Source organism: Patella vulgata, chromosome 6 (assembly GCF_932274485.2).
Source record: "Patella vulgata chromosome 6, xgPatVulg1.2, whole genome shotgun sequence".
In the NCBI taxonomy this organism is placed as follows: domain Eukaryota; kingdom Metazoa; phylum Mollusca; class Gastropoda; family Patellidae; genus Patella; species Patella vulgata.
This window is the reverse complement of record NC_065884.2, coordinates 71,243,478-71,259,380: the sequence shown is the minus strand read 5'-3', so window position 1 is coordinate 71,259,380 and position 15,903 is coordinate 71,243,478. Positions and strand designations below refer to the sequence as shown.

Genomic DNA, 15,903 nt, shown 5'->3' with positions numbered 1-15,903 from the left:
AGGGAAATTTTGCCCGGGTAGCGGCACTATCGCCTACTCTTAAATCAAATTCCAACTGCCAAGGGATCTTTTACGTGCATTCCAATGTATACAGGGGACCTCGGTTTTTCGTCTCATCCGAAGGACTAGACAGCTGTCCTTGTCAGGCCCTCCGTCCTGCATCACTGACAAGGGGGAACCACGCCGGAAAATCTGGATGAACTTTCCCGGCCAATGCAGGGATCGAACACCACACCTCCAGGCTAGCAAGCCAGCGTCTTACCCACTTAGCCACGTGATCCCCCACAGATTCAAGGGTTTTCAATACTGGGCAAGTAATGTATAAAAGGCTTCAAACCACTTAATTGTAGCAAATAGAAGTTTTGAGTTATCTTTCTTTTAAGGTTGTTTCTCCAACTCTTAGTACTGCTATTTCTACCAAACAGAAGTCTTGAATTATATTTTTTTTTTTAAGGGGAATTATGGAAGATGAAATAAAGAGCTGGCAGTTCTCACTATAATAGTTTAAAACTAGATAATATAAAGGGAAGATGGTGAAAATTTCAGTCAAATTGATCCACTCTGAACCAAGATATTAGCGATTGAATTTTAGACCTGGCCTCGATCATCATTATTAAAGTCGGTACAATAAAAAATATAGTCTTGATTATCCATTTTGGGATTAAATCATCAATAAGCATTGAGCAGCAAATCGGATTCAAATCCAGTGAAAATCCGACACATAAGATGGCATCGAGAGTTGATTATAGTCTAGATAAGTTAATTAAGGTCTAATTAATAATTTAGATAACATTTCAGGCCTAAAGAAAGACCAGCAATAGACAGATTTAACTCTTTCATAATGTATCTTTAAATATGGTGAAGCGTTACTATGTGTAAATGATATCTCTGTATATTAAACACTTGATAGAAACATACAAATGTACAAAAACTACAACTATCATAACACATGCAGGGGGGCGGATCCATGATTTTCAGCGGGGGGGGGGGGGGGGTTGTCCATAAACTTCAGATCTAAATATTAAAGTGTTGTAGTGGCAATTAAAGGGCCATTATGGAAGATTAGATAAAGAGCTGGCAGCTCTTGCATAATGTATGTTTAGGTGGATTCTCCTACTCTTAACACTAATGTGATACTGTTACTGTTTTGGAGATATAAAAATAATATTTACAAATATTTGGTGAATCTTGGATTAGGTACTCTAGCTATTTCATCAATAGGATTCTTCATAAAATATTCGTAGGAAAACCGTTCTGAAAAAAAAAAAAATCAAAAAACAATAAAAATAAAATTCGTAGAAAAAACGTTCTGAAAAAATAAAAACACAATAAAAATAAAATGCACATCATCTTTGTGAAAACTTAAAACTCTTTTCATTAATGCTGGGTTCCAACTGGTACGTACAGATACGTCTCGATACAATCAAACCGATTGCTACGACTGACCACAATATATAATAAGACCCGATAGGATCACCACAATTCAAAACCATGATTTCAATCGTAGCACGAATCGTTATAGTGGGAACCCTAGCATTACTAAGAGTTAAAAACTCCTGACACAAAAATTAGTTTAAGCCAATCAAAAGATGGGATCGTTAGAAAATTTCTGCGACAGGAAGAATCAAAGAAATAGAATACTTCTGCTATTTTTGTTTCTAGCCAGATGTAAACAGGGGTGGGGTGGGGAGAATTTTGGCAACACAACATAACTTTAGCTTAATCTTAATCAAATTCCAATCAACACAGGTTCTAAACAGGTGGCAAACTTCCCTTGTTGGCATCCCAGACACTACCCCATGACAAGTGACAACTGGGCTTGACGAATCCCAAAAGGTCCTTCACCGTTCATGGTAGAATCCACCTGGGTCTATCTGGTTAAGGAAATGAAATGAAATGGAGTTTAACGTCCTACTGTTCTGCTCTTAAACTGGGCTAATAAAGACGGGCATACGCCATACAGTGTGCTATGAGGGAAATTTTGCCCGGGCAGCGGCTCTACGGCCTACTCTTATATCTTATTCCAACTGCCAAGGGATCTTTTACCTGCACGCCAATGTGTACACAGGACCTGAAAGACTAGACAGTTGTCCATGTCAGGCCCTCCGTCCTGCATCACTCACAAGGGGAAACGATGAACTTTCTCGGCCAATGCAGGGATCGAACACCCGACCTTCAGGCTAGCGAGCCAGCGTCTTACCCACTTAGCCACGTGATCCCCCTGGTTAAAATGCCAGTAACCTAACTCATCAACCAATGAAAGAGATCAATTATAATGAGTAAAATCTAACAGAATATATTTACTTACCCATCTGTCCCCAGGTAAATTTGTTCAGTTGTCCGGTTGTATTGTTATATACCATTAATTTTTCTGGTCTGTAAAATAAAAAATTCACAAAATATTTATTTTAAAAGAACACCTCTAAATAGTATCATCAAATTACATAAGCAATATGGTATAATTTAGGTTGGACAGGCTAGTCATGACGAAAAAGAGAGAGAGAGAGAGAAATGGGGTTTAGCAGTAGAAGGAAACCAAATGAGGACCCAGAGAAAACCCATGAGGTTGGACAGGCGACCCTACTCGTCACGTACAACCAGGGAATCAAACCCATGCCAGTTGACACACTGACAGACCTTATGATACAGCACACACACGCTCACCATTTGGTCATCCAACCCCCCAGTCGTGAAGAAGCTTGGGATTGAAGCCATTCCACTGTACTACATGACAGACCTTATGATCTGAAATGTACATGTTGGCCCCCTCGATCCATCCTTCCTTGATCATTATAACATATATTAGAGAGAGATACAGAAATGGAGATTAACGTCATTTTGGGACTAACATATGGTTCAATTTTATTTCGCTTGTGCATAGGGGTCTAGCAGTGTGAGGAAAACCGAATACCCAGAGAAAAACCACGAGGTTGGACAGGCAACCCCACTCCTTGTCACGTAGAACCAGGGAATCAAAACCACACCAGTTAACTCAATGACTGACCTTATGACTGAACGTGCACACGCTAACCATTCGGCCATCCAACCCCCCATAACATGTATTAGAACTTACTTATTTACTGCTGTATGCCAGCCAACTGTTATCATTAAATTAGTTGCTATATCTACAGGTAAAATATCGGCAGTACCATTGAAATTACCCATCATGCACCGCAATACACCTTTACCAATCTATAATAATAATAAAACATATACACGTCTCGTCAAAATATATATATATAGAGAGAGATGGGGGTTAAACTTCCACTCGACACAAACTAGGTCCTTTCGGGACTAACATATTGTTCGCTGGCACATAAGGATCTTTAGTAGTGGGAGGAAATAGGAGGACCTGGTGAAAACCCACGAGGTTCGACAGGCATCCCTAATCCTTGTCACGTACAACCGGGGAATCGAAACCACGCCAGTTGATTCAATGAAAGTCTTGCTAACCATTCGACTATCCACTCCCCTCGTAAAAATACAGTCAGATGTGCAATGCCACACCCACATGATCTTTGATGTGCACTCAACACAAATGGGTCATCTCAGGACTAACATATGGTACAATTTAATTTCAATAACTGTTTTGCGTTTCGTTTTTCTAGTTCAAAATTTTGTTATACTTGTCTTTACTACACTGGGATCTGGAAGAGTTGTTATATAACCTGCGTTCTGGATGATGTGAGGTATTAGCCAATGAATCGGTCTGTTACGGTGAGTCCTTGGCCTTTTTATGAATGGAACTGTAGGTAAACCACTAGAAACGTCAACGCTGAGAGATTAATCAATGTCTGATGTCATATGGTCAAAAGCCGCTCGTTTGACCCCTGACGTGAACTCCCACCATAACTTGTCAGATCTTTATGTATGTGTAGGCCATCGAAAGTATGAAAAACCGAAACGAAATATAGATCTGTAATTTAATCAGAATGCAGACGACCCTGCTCCTTGTCATGTACAAGCTTCGGATCTAATGCGCATTGTGTTCTACAACTCAATCCCCCGCAGCTATATTTTAGGACAATAAATGAAATGGGGAGTTTGCGGTCCGACTTTTCTGCACTGACTGGTATAATAAAGACGGATTAACAGTATAAATAAAATGACACCACAGTCACCAGTTATATGGTACTGTCACACCTTATGACTTAAAGCAAACGTGTTAAACCATTCAGCCACCCAACCCCGCTATATCTATAGGAGAATAAATAAATTGATAGATAATTATATTTGATACTACAGCCACCAGTTATATCGTCCTGTCAGACCTTATGATGCAAAGTGAACAAATTAACCCATTCGGCCACCCAACCCCCACTATATCTATAGGAGAAATAAATTGATATATAATCATATTTGATACTAACAGCTACCAGTAATCCTGTTGGACCATTGTAATTATCAACCCAACCCTGAAATATAAAAAAAAAAACCAATTAATTATACAAAAATTATAAATACATGCAGTTAATTAAATAATTATCAATTTGAATTCAATTGGTTCATTATGATTATTTATCTAACCCTGCCATGTAGCAATTTAGTAGTCCCTAATTCAACGCATATTCTTTGAATACTCTTCATATTCAAACTATCAAAGTTTTTTTTACGGGCACCATAATTACTTAAACGTCCCATCTGAATGACTCAATCTGTTACTTGTCAGGTCGCCAAATGACAAGAGGGGAATCACATTGAAAATTCTGATGAATGGTTCCTTCCAAGAAGAACGCCCCATAGATAATATTTATACTTACAAGGAACGGTTCCTTCCATGAAGAATGGACCATAGATCATGTTTATACTTAGAGGGAACGGTTCCTTCCAAGAAGAACGAACAATAGAACATGTTAATACTTACAGGGAACAGTTCCTTTCAAGTAGATCATGTTTATACTTACAGGGAACGGTTCCTTCCAAGAAGAACTAACAATAGATCATGTTTATACTTACAGGGAACGGTTCCTCCAAGAAGAACATGCTTACACTTACAGGGGACGGTTCCTTCCAAAAAGAACAAATAATAGAAGATGTTTATACTTACAGGGAACGGTTCCTTCCAAGAAGAACCAACTATAGAAGGTCTAACAATAGCTACAGGTAAATCGCCACATTCCTGTAAGATGAGATATTCAGCCATGGCTTTTGTATATGTATAGGTGTTAGGTCTGTTTCCGAGAAGTTTAGCTGTCAATGAATTCATGGCATCATTATCCATCCATCTATACAAAAATACAAAATATAGCATTATCATCCATCCATTTATACAAAGATAGCTTGCCAGGCAATGAAAACATACGCCCACAGCAACTAAGTCGTCCCGTGAGTCAACAAAAGTTCACATAATTTTACTTTTGTCAGAAATGAAAACATTAACAACGAACTAAAATCTTATTACAAGTAACAGCCCATTTGGCTTCTAGTTCTGCCCTATTCTAACATTTAATATCAGTTTCCATAATCATTGGAAATCATTGAAAATCAATAGGCTTCTTCGTCTCATGACCTTAAACACTACGTATTAATTTAAAGTCAATCGGATATTAACTTTAGCCTCTAGAGCGTCCACAAGCGTAGCATCATACAATTCATATTAAACTTTTAAATAAAATAAAATAGTTGATGGGTACAGCCCACCAACCTGAAGTTGGAAATGGGGCTTAACGTCCACTCGACACAAACTGGGTCATTTGGGGAGTAACATATGGTTAAATTTTAATTCAATAATTCGCTTGCGGGTAGGGGTCTTTAGCAGTGGGAGGAAACCCGAGGACCTGGCGAAAATCAACAAGGTTGGACAGGCAACCCTACTCCCGGTCACGTACAACCGGGGAATCGAAACCACACCAGTTGATTCAATGACAGACTTTATGATACAATGCACACGCTAACCATTCAGCCATCCAAACCCCCAGAGAAATCTAGGACAGCTACTCACTGCTATTTAGATTTCCAATTTTAGATTATTACAAAGACAAATGTCATGTTTTCTTATCTTTATCAATAATTAAACAAAGTCCGAGTTAACTTTATCTATATCTTGTAAATAAGGGAGCTATCAATGGCTGACATTTGTAATGTTATTAAATAGGGGTAGTGTAATAAGGATCACTACCACTACTAATTACTGATCAATATCGGCATAACAAATGAAATGGGGTTTAAAGTCCTACTGTTCTGCTCCGAACTGGGCTACTCTTATATCGATTTACAACTGTCAAGGGATCTTTTATGTGCATGCCAGTGTGTACACATGACCCTGGGTTTGCGTACCATCCGAAAGACTAGACAGCTGTCCTTGTCAAGCTCACCGTCCCGCATCACTGACAAGGGGGAACCACGCCGCAAGAGCTGTTTTAGGGTTACCGTACAACATGATATAATATTTAATAATATCTTACTCTGCAGCATCAATAAGTCTGTTTGGGTTTAATGGTGGATCGTAAACTTTTTCTTCTATAACATTTTTATCACAGTTTGCGTAAGCAGTTGATACATGGATTAAAGCCTGAAATAAATATAATTATATATTTACGAGAGAGAGAGAGAGAGAGAGAGAGAGAGAGAGAGAGAGAGATAAGGCTTTTAACGTCCACTTAAAGGAGGCTAGTCTTTAACCCAATATCAACCACAGTCTATAATTGAAAACACAACTTATTGGTTAATTTAAATTGACATTGATTGATGTTGTTATCTTACCGTGAAAAGATCGGCTTCTGATATCCAATATTTAAGACAAAATGAAAATTTTAAAATTGGCACACAAATCGAGTGCCAGAATGCTTTTGAGTGCCATTTCTAATGAAACGACTCGATGAACGAGGCTAAACATATCCCACAGGACAATACTACCGGTATAGATTAGAATAACCAGACACCAAAGACTGCAATTCAATTTTGACTCTTCGCAAATATAACTGATTAGAAATTAAAACGGAAACGATTGAATGTAAATCAGTTTATATACATTCATATTACATTATTATATGCGTTGCGACCCATTTGTGTCCATTTCTAGGTGCTAAAAAATAACGATTTACCTCCTTTAACACATCGCTTATCTCCCATTAATATTATGTATTTATATTAAATAAATGTTCAAGAATCAATCTAGGTACAATTTACAATGAATTGACTGAACATACAAATGACAATCAGTCTCGACAAATCAATAATTCCGTGTTTTTGAGGCTAACATATGGTAAATATTTAATATATAACTGTATATAGTTACTTACTTTTAATTTCTTAAATTTATGACATAATTCTATTAAACTTTTTACACCTATAACATTCATTTGAAGGGATAATCTGAAAATAGACAAAATACATTTGAAGATCGATAAGACTTCATAATCCTGAACCCTCCGACATGTTTTGGAAGGTACATGTACATGTACATCTGGGGTCACCAAACTTTTGTCAGAGAGAGAGAGAGAGAGAGAGAGAGAGATGGGGTTTAACATCCACTCGACACAAACTAGGTCATTTCGGGACTAACATATGGTTCAATTTTATTTCAATAATTAGCTTGTGCGTAGGGATCTTTAGCAGTGGGAGGAAACCGGAGGACCCAGAGAAAATCCACGAGGTTGAAACAGACGACCCTACTCCTTGTAACGTACAGACGGGATTCGGAACCACACCAGTTGACTCAATGACAGGTCTTATGATACGGCACACACGTGCTAACCATTTGACCATCCAACCTCCCAAAGTGGGTCAGATATAACTGAAAGAATGCTGAGTGCGGCACAGATAAATATTTTGTTCGATACAATACGTAACGAAATGAAATGAAATGGGGTTTAACGGCCTACTGGGCTAATGAAGACGGGCATACCCCATATAGTGTGCTATGAGGCAAATTTTGACGGACAACAGCACTGTGGCCTACTCTTATATCAAATTCCAAGGCAGACATCTCAATTAATCCACATAGTTAAACATATAGTAGACAAAGTCAAATTTGTTTCAATAATTAGCAAACGGCACAACTATCATACTATAATATGTTGATAATATGTGTACCAAGTTGCATAACGGTATCTTGATAGTTGAATGCAGAAAGTTCTACTTGATGGTTTTATGTGTGTACACAGTTTCATAAAAATATTTTGAATGCTTTATGAAATATGCTCCAGAAACAAAACCAGGGTGGAAGGAGATACAAGCACATTTCAATATCCATCCACCCCACACCACTTCCCTTATTTTATTATTCTCAAGTTATTGCTCTTTTTTCAAGATACATTAGTTTTAAGAGTTTTATAAAGAGTTGGCCATTCTTGCTATAATAATTCAATAACCAGCGGCTGCCAGGCAGGATACGCCTACATTTTCAAGAGATGGATAGAAAACAAGCTAAAACAAAAGTGATTTTTCCTACAATCAAGGGCCATAATTCAGGAAATTACAATTCGATATGCGCAAATATCGAAAGGAACCAAGATCTTTGGGTTATAAACTTACATTTCAAGTTTCAACAAAATCGGATAAAAATTGTGACCTCTATAGGGTCCACAACCTTGATATACCATATTTTTACGCATTTTGAGAACGAGGGGCTGCCATTTTGTATGTCAGTTTTGGGCCGATTTTCACGAAATTCAAACTCAGTCATCCTTAGGGTGTAACGGTGATATAATAATACGTTTTTTTAAATCGGATAAAAATTATGACCTCTATAGGGTCCACAAGCTAAAAACGTGATTTTTCGTACAATCAGGTGCCATAATTCAGGAAGTTATGGTCCCATATGCGTGAATATCGAAAGGAACCGAGATCTTTGGGTTATAGACTTACATTTCAAGTTTCAACAAAATCGGATAAAAATTGTGACCTCTATAGGGTCCACAACCTTGATATACCATATTTTTACGCTGTTTGAGAACGAACGGCGGCCAATTTGTCTGTCAGTTTTGGGCCGATTTTCACGAAATTCGAACTGAAATGAAATGAAATGAAATGGGGTTTAACGTCCTACTGTTTTGCTGAAATTCGAACTCAACCGTCCTTAGGGATTAACGGTGATATAATAAAACGTTTTTTTAAATCAGATAAAAATTATGACCTCTATAGGGTCCACAAGCTAAAAACGCGATTTGTCATACAATAAGGGGCCATAATTCATGAAGTTACGGTCCGAATATCAAAAGAACCGAAATCTTTGTGTAATAAACTTACATTTCAAGTTTCAACAAAATCGGATAAAAATTGTGACCTCTATAGGGTCCACAACCTTGATATACCATATTTTTACGCAATTTGAGAACGAAAGGCGGCCATTTTGTCTGTCAGTTTTGGGTTGATTTTCACGAAATTCAAACTCAGCCGTCCTTAGGGTGTAACGGTGATATATTAACACAGTTTTTTAAATCAGATAAAAATTATGACCTCTATAGGGTCCACAAGCCAAAAAAACACATTTTTGCGTACAATCAGGCGCCATAATTCATGAAGTTATGGTCCGATCTGCGCGAATATCGAAAGGAACCAAGATCTTTGGGTTATAAACTTACATTTCAAGTTTCAACAAAATCGGATAAAAATTGTAACGTCTATAGGGTCTACAACCTTGATATACCATATTTTTACGCTATTTGAGAACGAATGGCGGCCATTGTATATGTCAGTTTTTGGCCGATTTTCACGAAATTCGAACTCAACCGTCCTTAGGGTTTAACGGTGATATAATAATACGTTTTTTTAAATCGGATAAAAATTATGACCTCTATAGGGTCCACAAGCCAAAAAACGTGTTTTTACGTACAATCAGGGGCCATAATTCATAAAGTTACGGTCCGATATGCACGAATAGCGAAAGGAACCGAGATCTTTGGGTTATAAACTTACATTTCAAGTTTCTCTAGATGGCAGCGCTAGCCTGCGATCTTTAGTGGATTGTAAGCCGATTTACTGCATAACTTTCCTTCTCGATTAAACGATTAAATGGATAATCGATACTATGTTGTTTATCGTACTGACTTTAGTAATGATGACCGATTGAAATTTTCACCAAATTGCCTTTACATTATCTAGTTTTTAACTATTATAGTGAGAACTGCCAACTCGTTAACTCGTTACCGAATCTCCCATAATGTATCTTTAATAATTTAGATAACATTTCAGGTCTAAAGAAAGACCTGCGATAGGCAGACTTAACTCTTGTATAATGTATGTTTTAAGTGACCTAAATTATTATACATGTACCTGTAAAGAGGAAGTATCCGTTTATAACCAAAAAGTTTATTGCAATATATGTACGCATGAGATATAAATAATATAATATCGAATAATCCACGTTTTAAAAAATAAACCTTTGATGTTGTCAGTTAAGTGTATATTCTGTATGTATTTTTATGGAATCCTTTTTATAATTAAAGCTAAACCAACATCTGCTGTCAATTACAATGGTGTGATTAGTATTCAATAATACATGTAGGTAACATCTGTATCATCATAAATACACAATTATACACGGTATTCTTAGTAGATACCCTCAACTTTCCAATACTGGTATTAAATCATATATCAAGAACAACAAAAAAAAAACTAAAATCAATAAATTTCACTTCACTTATTATTGATGATCAAAAATTTACAAGCATCTTAGTTCCTCAAAACCCATAGACTATATAATGAAGAAAGAGAAAGAGAGAGAGAGAGAGCGGTTTAAGTTCACTCGACACAAACTAGGTCATTTCGGGACTTAACTTGTGCGTAGGGGTCTTTAGCAGTGGGAGGAAACCTGAGGAAACGGAGAAAACCAACAGGGTTGGACAGGCGACTCTACTCCTTGTCACGTACAACCGGGAAATCAAAACCATAATAAATGGGATTTGCGTCTTACTTGATCGTGATACATCTGAATTTACTGTATTCACCCGAAATATTAAAGTTGTATAGGCTACAAGTTTATTTACAAGCAGTAACTATTATTGTTGTCTTACAGTCTGAAGCTCAGGTTTCATATTTCTCACTTGAATGCAGCTCCTTTGATCCCCAACCAGGCCCGTAAAGATGGGCATACACCAGGTTATAGCCTACTCTTATTTCCATTTCTGACTTTAATGTGTTGCCATTGGTATATTCAGAGGATCACGATTTTACATCCCATACATTGTGAAATGAAATGAAATGAAATGGGGTTTAACGTCCTGCTGTTCTGCTCCTAACCTGGACTAATGAAGACGGACATATGCCATACAGTGTGCTATGAGGGAAATTTTGCCCGGGCAGCGCCCCTACAGCCTACTCTTATATCGAATTCCAACTGCCAAGGGATCTTTTACATGCACGCCAATGTGTACACGGGACCTCGGTTTTTCGTCCCATCCGAACAACAAGACAGATGTTCTTGTCAGGCCCTCCATCCTGCATCACTGACACCCATACATTGTATGAATGACAAAACGTATTTCCTTGCCAGGCTCTCCGGTTGTACGTGACCATATGTTAGTCCCGAAATGACCTGGTTTGTGTCGAGTGGACGTTAAACCCCATTCCTCTCTCTCTCTCCTTGCCAGGCTCTCCATCCTGAACCACTGACGAGGGGGAAAGCAAGCTAACAAATCTGGAGGAACTTCTGGGCCAACACAAGGATCGAACCTCTCGGCAATAATGTGTATATTAAACCGTATATTCAGGTGTAAAACAGTGACAAATTAAATTTTACATTTTAAATGGGAATACATGTATATGAAATTAGGAATGCTCACCTTCGAAATTCTAAAAGACAAATTACCATCATATTTATATAACACATTCTGTGAAAATTCTAAATTGACCGAAACTACCATGACATTGAGGTCAGAAAGTCAACTTAAAACTAACAATCCCAAAAAGTAAGAAAAAGGCAATTTACAAGAACATTCCAATATACCGCCTCTGTATTCTGGAATTCACTACCTCAAACTGTGAAACATGCGTCTTCATATTTTATCTTCAAAAAGGAGTTAGTAAAACATGTTAAATGTTTTAACCCTTGTTAATTACTGTTGTCCTCTGAATGTATGTTTATTTGCCATTTTATTCTTTCTTGTTTGTTTGATAATTTTTTATTATTAGCTTATATATAGAGGATATTTGTCGTTTTAGAGTGAATAACATATTTTATTTCATCGAGAAGCAAGAAAACTTATATTTTCACGAATGCGTAGCATGAAAGAAAATATAAACGTTTTCTTGCTTAGAGATGAAATAAAATATATTATTCACGACAAAACGACAAATGTTCTATTTATTTTATGATTTTACAATTATTTTAGGTAAAAACAGCATGGACTACTTTAGCCAGTGGAATAACACTTTTATTTCACTGATAAAACGCGGTATTCCACTACTGATCATAAAATAAAATATGATATATATACGCTTTGTAAATATTGTTACTGTGTAGTTGTTATTATTATCGAGTAGAGTTTAAAATTAGAACTCATGTACTAAATATATTCCCTCAGAACTATTATTATTGATGTCCCAAGAGCTGCATGATCCATATCTAGTTTTAAAATACTAAAAACAGATGAGATGGTAAATGTAGAATGGAACCTTGAAATTTGATGTTTGTGAAAAGTCTTTTACATGTAACTCAATTATCCTTACACAAAATAAAAACAAAAACATCAACTTTTGTGCTTGATAACGATAAGAGAATACTTATTGAAACGTCGTGCTATGCCTATAAACCATGATTGTATTTCCATATAAACTGTGTTGTGTTTTTAATGTGTACAATTGCTAAATGTTGATGACCTTGCTGTGCTCTAATTAAAGAGTATATATACCACTGACACTTGTAGATAATCAAACAGAGATAAGATTATTATAAAATAGTTATATTAAAAACTATGTCAGTAGGATTGATTACATATAGGTCAACATTTACAGAATCACCCTTGGAAACATGTACATAAACTTAATACAGGACAATTGATCTCCCGAACATGTACCTAAACATTTAACATGACACCCGATCTCGCCAACATGTACCTAAACTTAACTTAGGGCACCTGTTCTCACCAACATGTACATTAACTTAACTTAGGACAACTGATCTCAACAACATGTACCTAAACTTAACATAGGACAACTGATCTCCCAAACATGTACCTAAACTTAACATAGGACACTCGATCTTATGAAGTGTACCTAAACTTAACTTAGGACAACTGATCTCACAAAATTGTACATACATGTAAACTTAACTTAGGACAACTGATTTCCACATTAACATAACATAGGACAGCTGATCTTACCAACATGTAGGCCTACCCACACTAAAAGTAGTACAAATGTACCGTTCAAATTATTTCAAATTGTGATGGTTTTGTCTAGTTATGATTTTCGGCAATTCAAGATGAATTATATAAGTTGATCGTTCTTGTTATAATAGTTAAGAAAAAGATAATTCAAAATCATATTGAAAATTTCTTTCAAATTACTTTAATCTGAGCGAAGTTATCACTGTTTTAAGTTTTGACAAAATTGTGGCATAAATCTAGATTGTTTATTATCGTTGAAATGTCATTTGTTAATCGAGACCAAACCTCGGCTCTCCATTTTTAAATAAAATCATCAAATGGCGATCGTATTTCAATTGGTTTAAATCCCCAACATCTGATGCTCTAGAGAGTTGATTTTAGACTATAGTTTAATTTTAGACTATTTAAAACAAATAACAGAATATAATGGTATGATTTTAGACTATTTAAAACTAATAATATAATAATATGGTATTATTTTAGACTGTTCAAGGCTAATAATAGAATAATATAAAGGTATGATTTTAGACTGTTTAATGCTAATAATAGAATAATATAATGGTATGATTTTAAACTATTTAAAACTAACAGAATATAATAGTATGATTTTAGACTATTTAAAGCTAATAATAGAATAATATGATGGTATGATTTTAGACTGTTTAAAGCTAATAATAGAATATTATAGTATCAATGTCAATTGTCAATGACATGAATTACATACATGTAAAGGTAGTTAGGAAGACTACATTATATCAGTCTATCTTATCTTACAAGATTATCAAGTAAAAGTAACAAGGTCAAAGACCAGCAATGTAACATTTTTCTGAATAAATATTTTATCGTCATTTCCTATTTAATTGTACCTACCCACGCTGTGGGTAGATCATAATTCGCTAGTTTTACAGCGTGTTAATGGAGTGTTAATGGACAGATCAATGGATTTCAAGACGTTTCGGTCAACTATCAACACAAGCAGTCATGTCATGACTAGAGAGAGAGAGACAGAGAGAGAGAGAGAGCGAGAGTTAACCTCCACTCAACACAAACTAGGTCATTTCGGGACTAACATATGGTTCATTCAATTTTATTTCAATAATTCGCTTGCATGTAGGGGTCCCTACTCCTTGTCACGTACAACTGGCAGATCTTACATGCTAAGAATTCGTCCATCCACCCCCACCCCCACCCTCCCTCGACTTTTAACCAAATGTACTTTTTTTTGTATAAAATTGGTCATTACACAAGGAATTATTTTACTGTTAAATAGTTTTATTATTCAACACTAAAAGAAATTAGAGAGTGATACAATCTGATTAAAATACAGATCTATATTTCATTTTCATCTTTTATACTTTCGATGACCTCTACTGGAAGGTCGCATCAGGGGTCATACGAGCGGCTTTTGATCCTATGACGTCGTGCAGAAATTTGATTAACCAATCAGTGTTGATGTTTCTAGTGGGTTACCCACAATTCCTTGCACCTCACGCGAAAAACTTGCCGTAACAGACCGTTTCATTGACTGATCCCTCACATCATTCAGAATGGGGGTTATATAACAACTCTTCCAGATCCTAGTATGGTAAAGACAAGGAAAACGGAATTTTGGACTATAAAAAAACGAAATGAAATAAGATCTGTGTTTTAATCGGATTGAGAGGGATATAGCAATGAACTCCACCTGTCCATCCTTTTGTTAGTCCTGTCGGAAATTTCATTTCCAGGGCATAGATCTCATCAACTGTTCAAGATAGCTTTAAACTTTATGAAACTTTGTACACACATCAACATGATATAGTAGTTGTGTCTTTTGCTACTTTCAAATTTTTTGATTTAATCTTTTTAGTGTTTCCATTTAACGTTATAGTTTTTGGTATACAATTTTTTTTTTTTATTCCATTTCCAAAGCATATCTCACAAACTGGTCTTTATGAAACTATATATGTACATTAACCTGTTACAGTACATGTACATGCAGTTATGTCTTTTGCTAAAATTAAAATACAAATTTTTCGAATTTAATCATTTTTGTGTTTCCATGGATATGAATTTGACTAAGTTTTTTGTATACATACATGTAGGCGTATGAATGCATGTACTTGTGCTACAAACCTATTACATGTACTAGATCCTCCAGAATTCAGGGTTTTCAACAATTTCTTTCGAAAATAATACAAATTTTGTTCAATATTGTACTTTGAAAAAAAATTATATAAAGGCCTACCTAAGTTCTTCGTCAAATTTGACTGTAGCTGCCGAATGAAACACCACTGAAACCTGTTGTGATAATGTCTGAATATCTTCATCGGATAAACCCAATTTCTCTTCTACGATATCTCCACATACAGGCACGATTTTACTCTGTATGTTAATAGTCTCATTTCGTACTTTATCGAATAACTAAAACAAATTAAACGAAATTCATAAAATGGGGAGAAAGGAAAGTCTGGTCCAGATAGGGTGGGGGTCAAGAAATGAAATGAGGTTTAACGTTCTACTTTTCGTCCCCTGTATGAAGACATGCATACACAATGCAGTGCACTGTAAAGGACCACTACAGCAGTAATTCACGTTTAAGGAGCACCTTTACTCCTACTCACCTTGACTTTCCTTCGCAGGAGTCATTAAAGAC

The 15,903-nt window shown here is 36.1% G+C and overlaps 1 protein-coding gene across 1 annotated transcript in view; it reads right to left on the bottom strand.

Annotated features, from left to right (window-relative positions):
* LOC126825514 (fatty acyl-CoA reductase 1) overlaps positions 1-15,903 on the bottom strand; it is a 32,310-nt gene that overhangs the window by 8,223 nt on the left and 8,184 nt on the right. Inside the window, exons 3-10 of the mRNA XM_050555162.2 lie at positions 15,496-15,671; positions 7,242-7,314; positions 6,405-6,511; positions 5,048-5,225; positions 4,371-4,415; positions 3,074-3,192; positions 2,309-2,376; positions 1,173-1,254 (exon numbers count right to left, since the gene is read on the bottom strand). Coding sequence (XP_050411119.1) covers positions 1,173-1,254; positions 2,309-2,376; positions 3,074-3,192; positions 4,371-4,415; positions 5,048-5,225; positions 6,405-6,511; positions 7,242-7,314; positions 15,496-15,671 — 848 coding nt within the window. The remainder of the gene's footprint in view (positions 1-1,172; positions 1,255-2,308; positions 2,377-3,073; positions 3,193-4,370; positions 4,416-5,047; positions 5,226-6,404; positions 6,512-7,241; positions 7,315-15,495; positions 15,672-15,903) is intronic.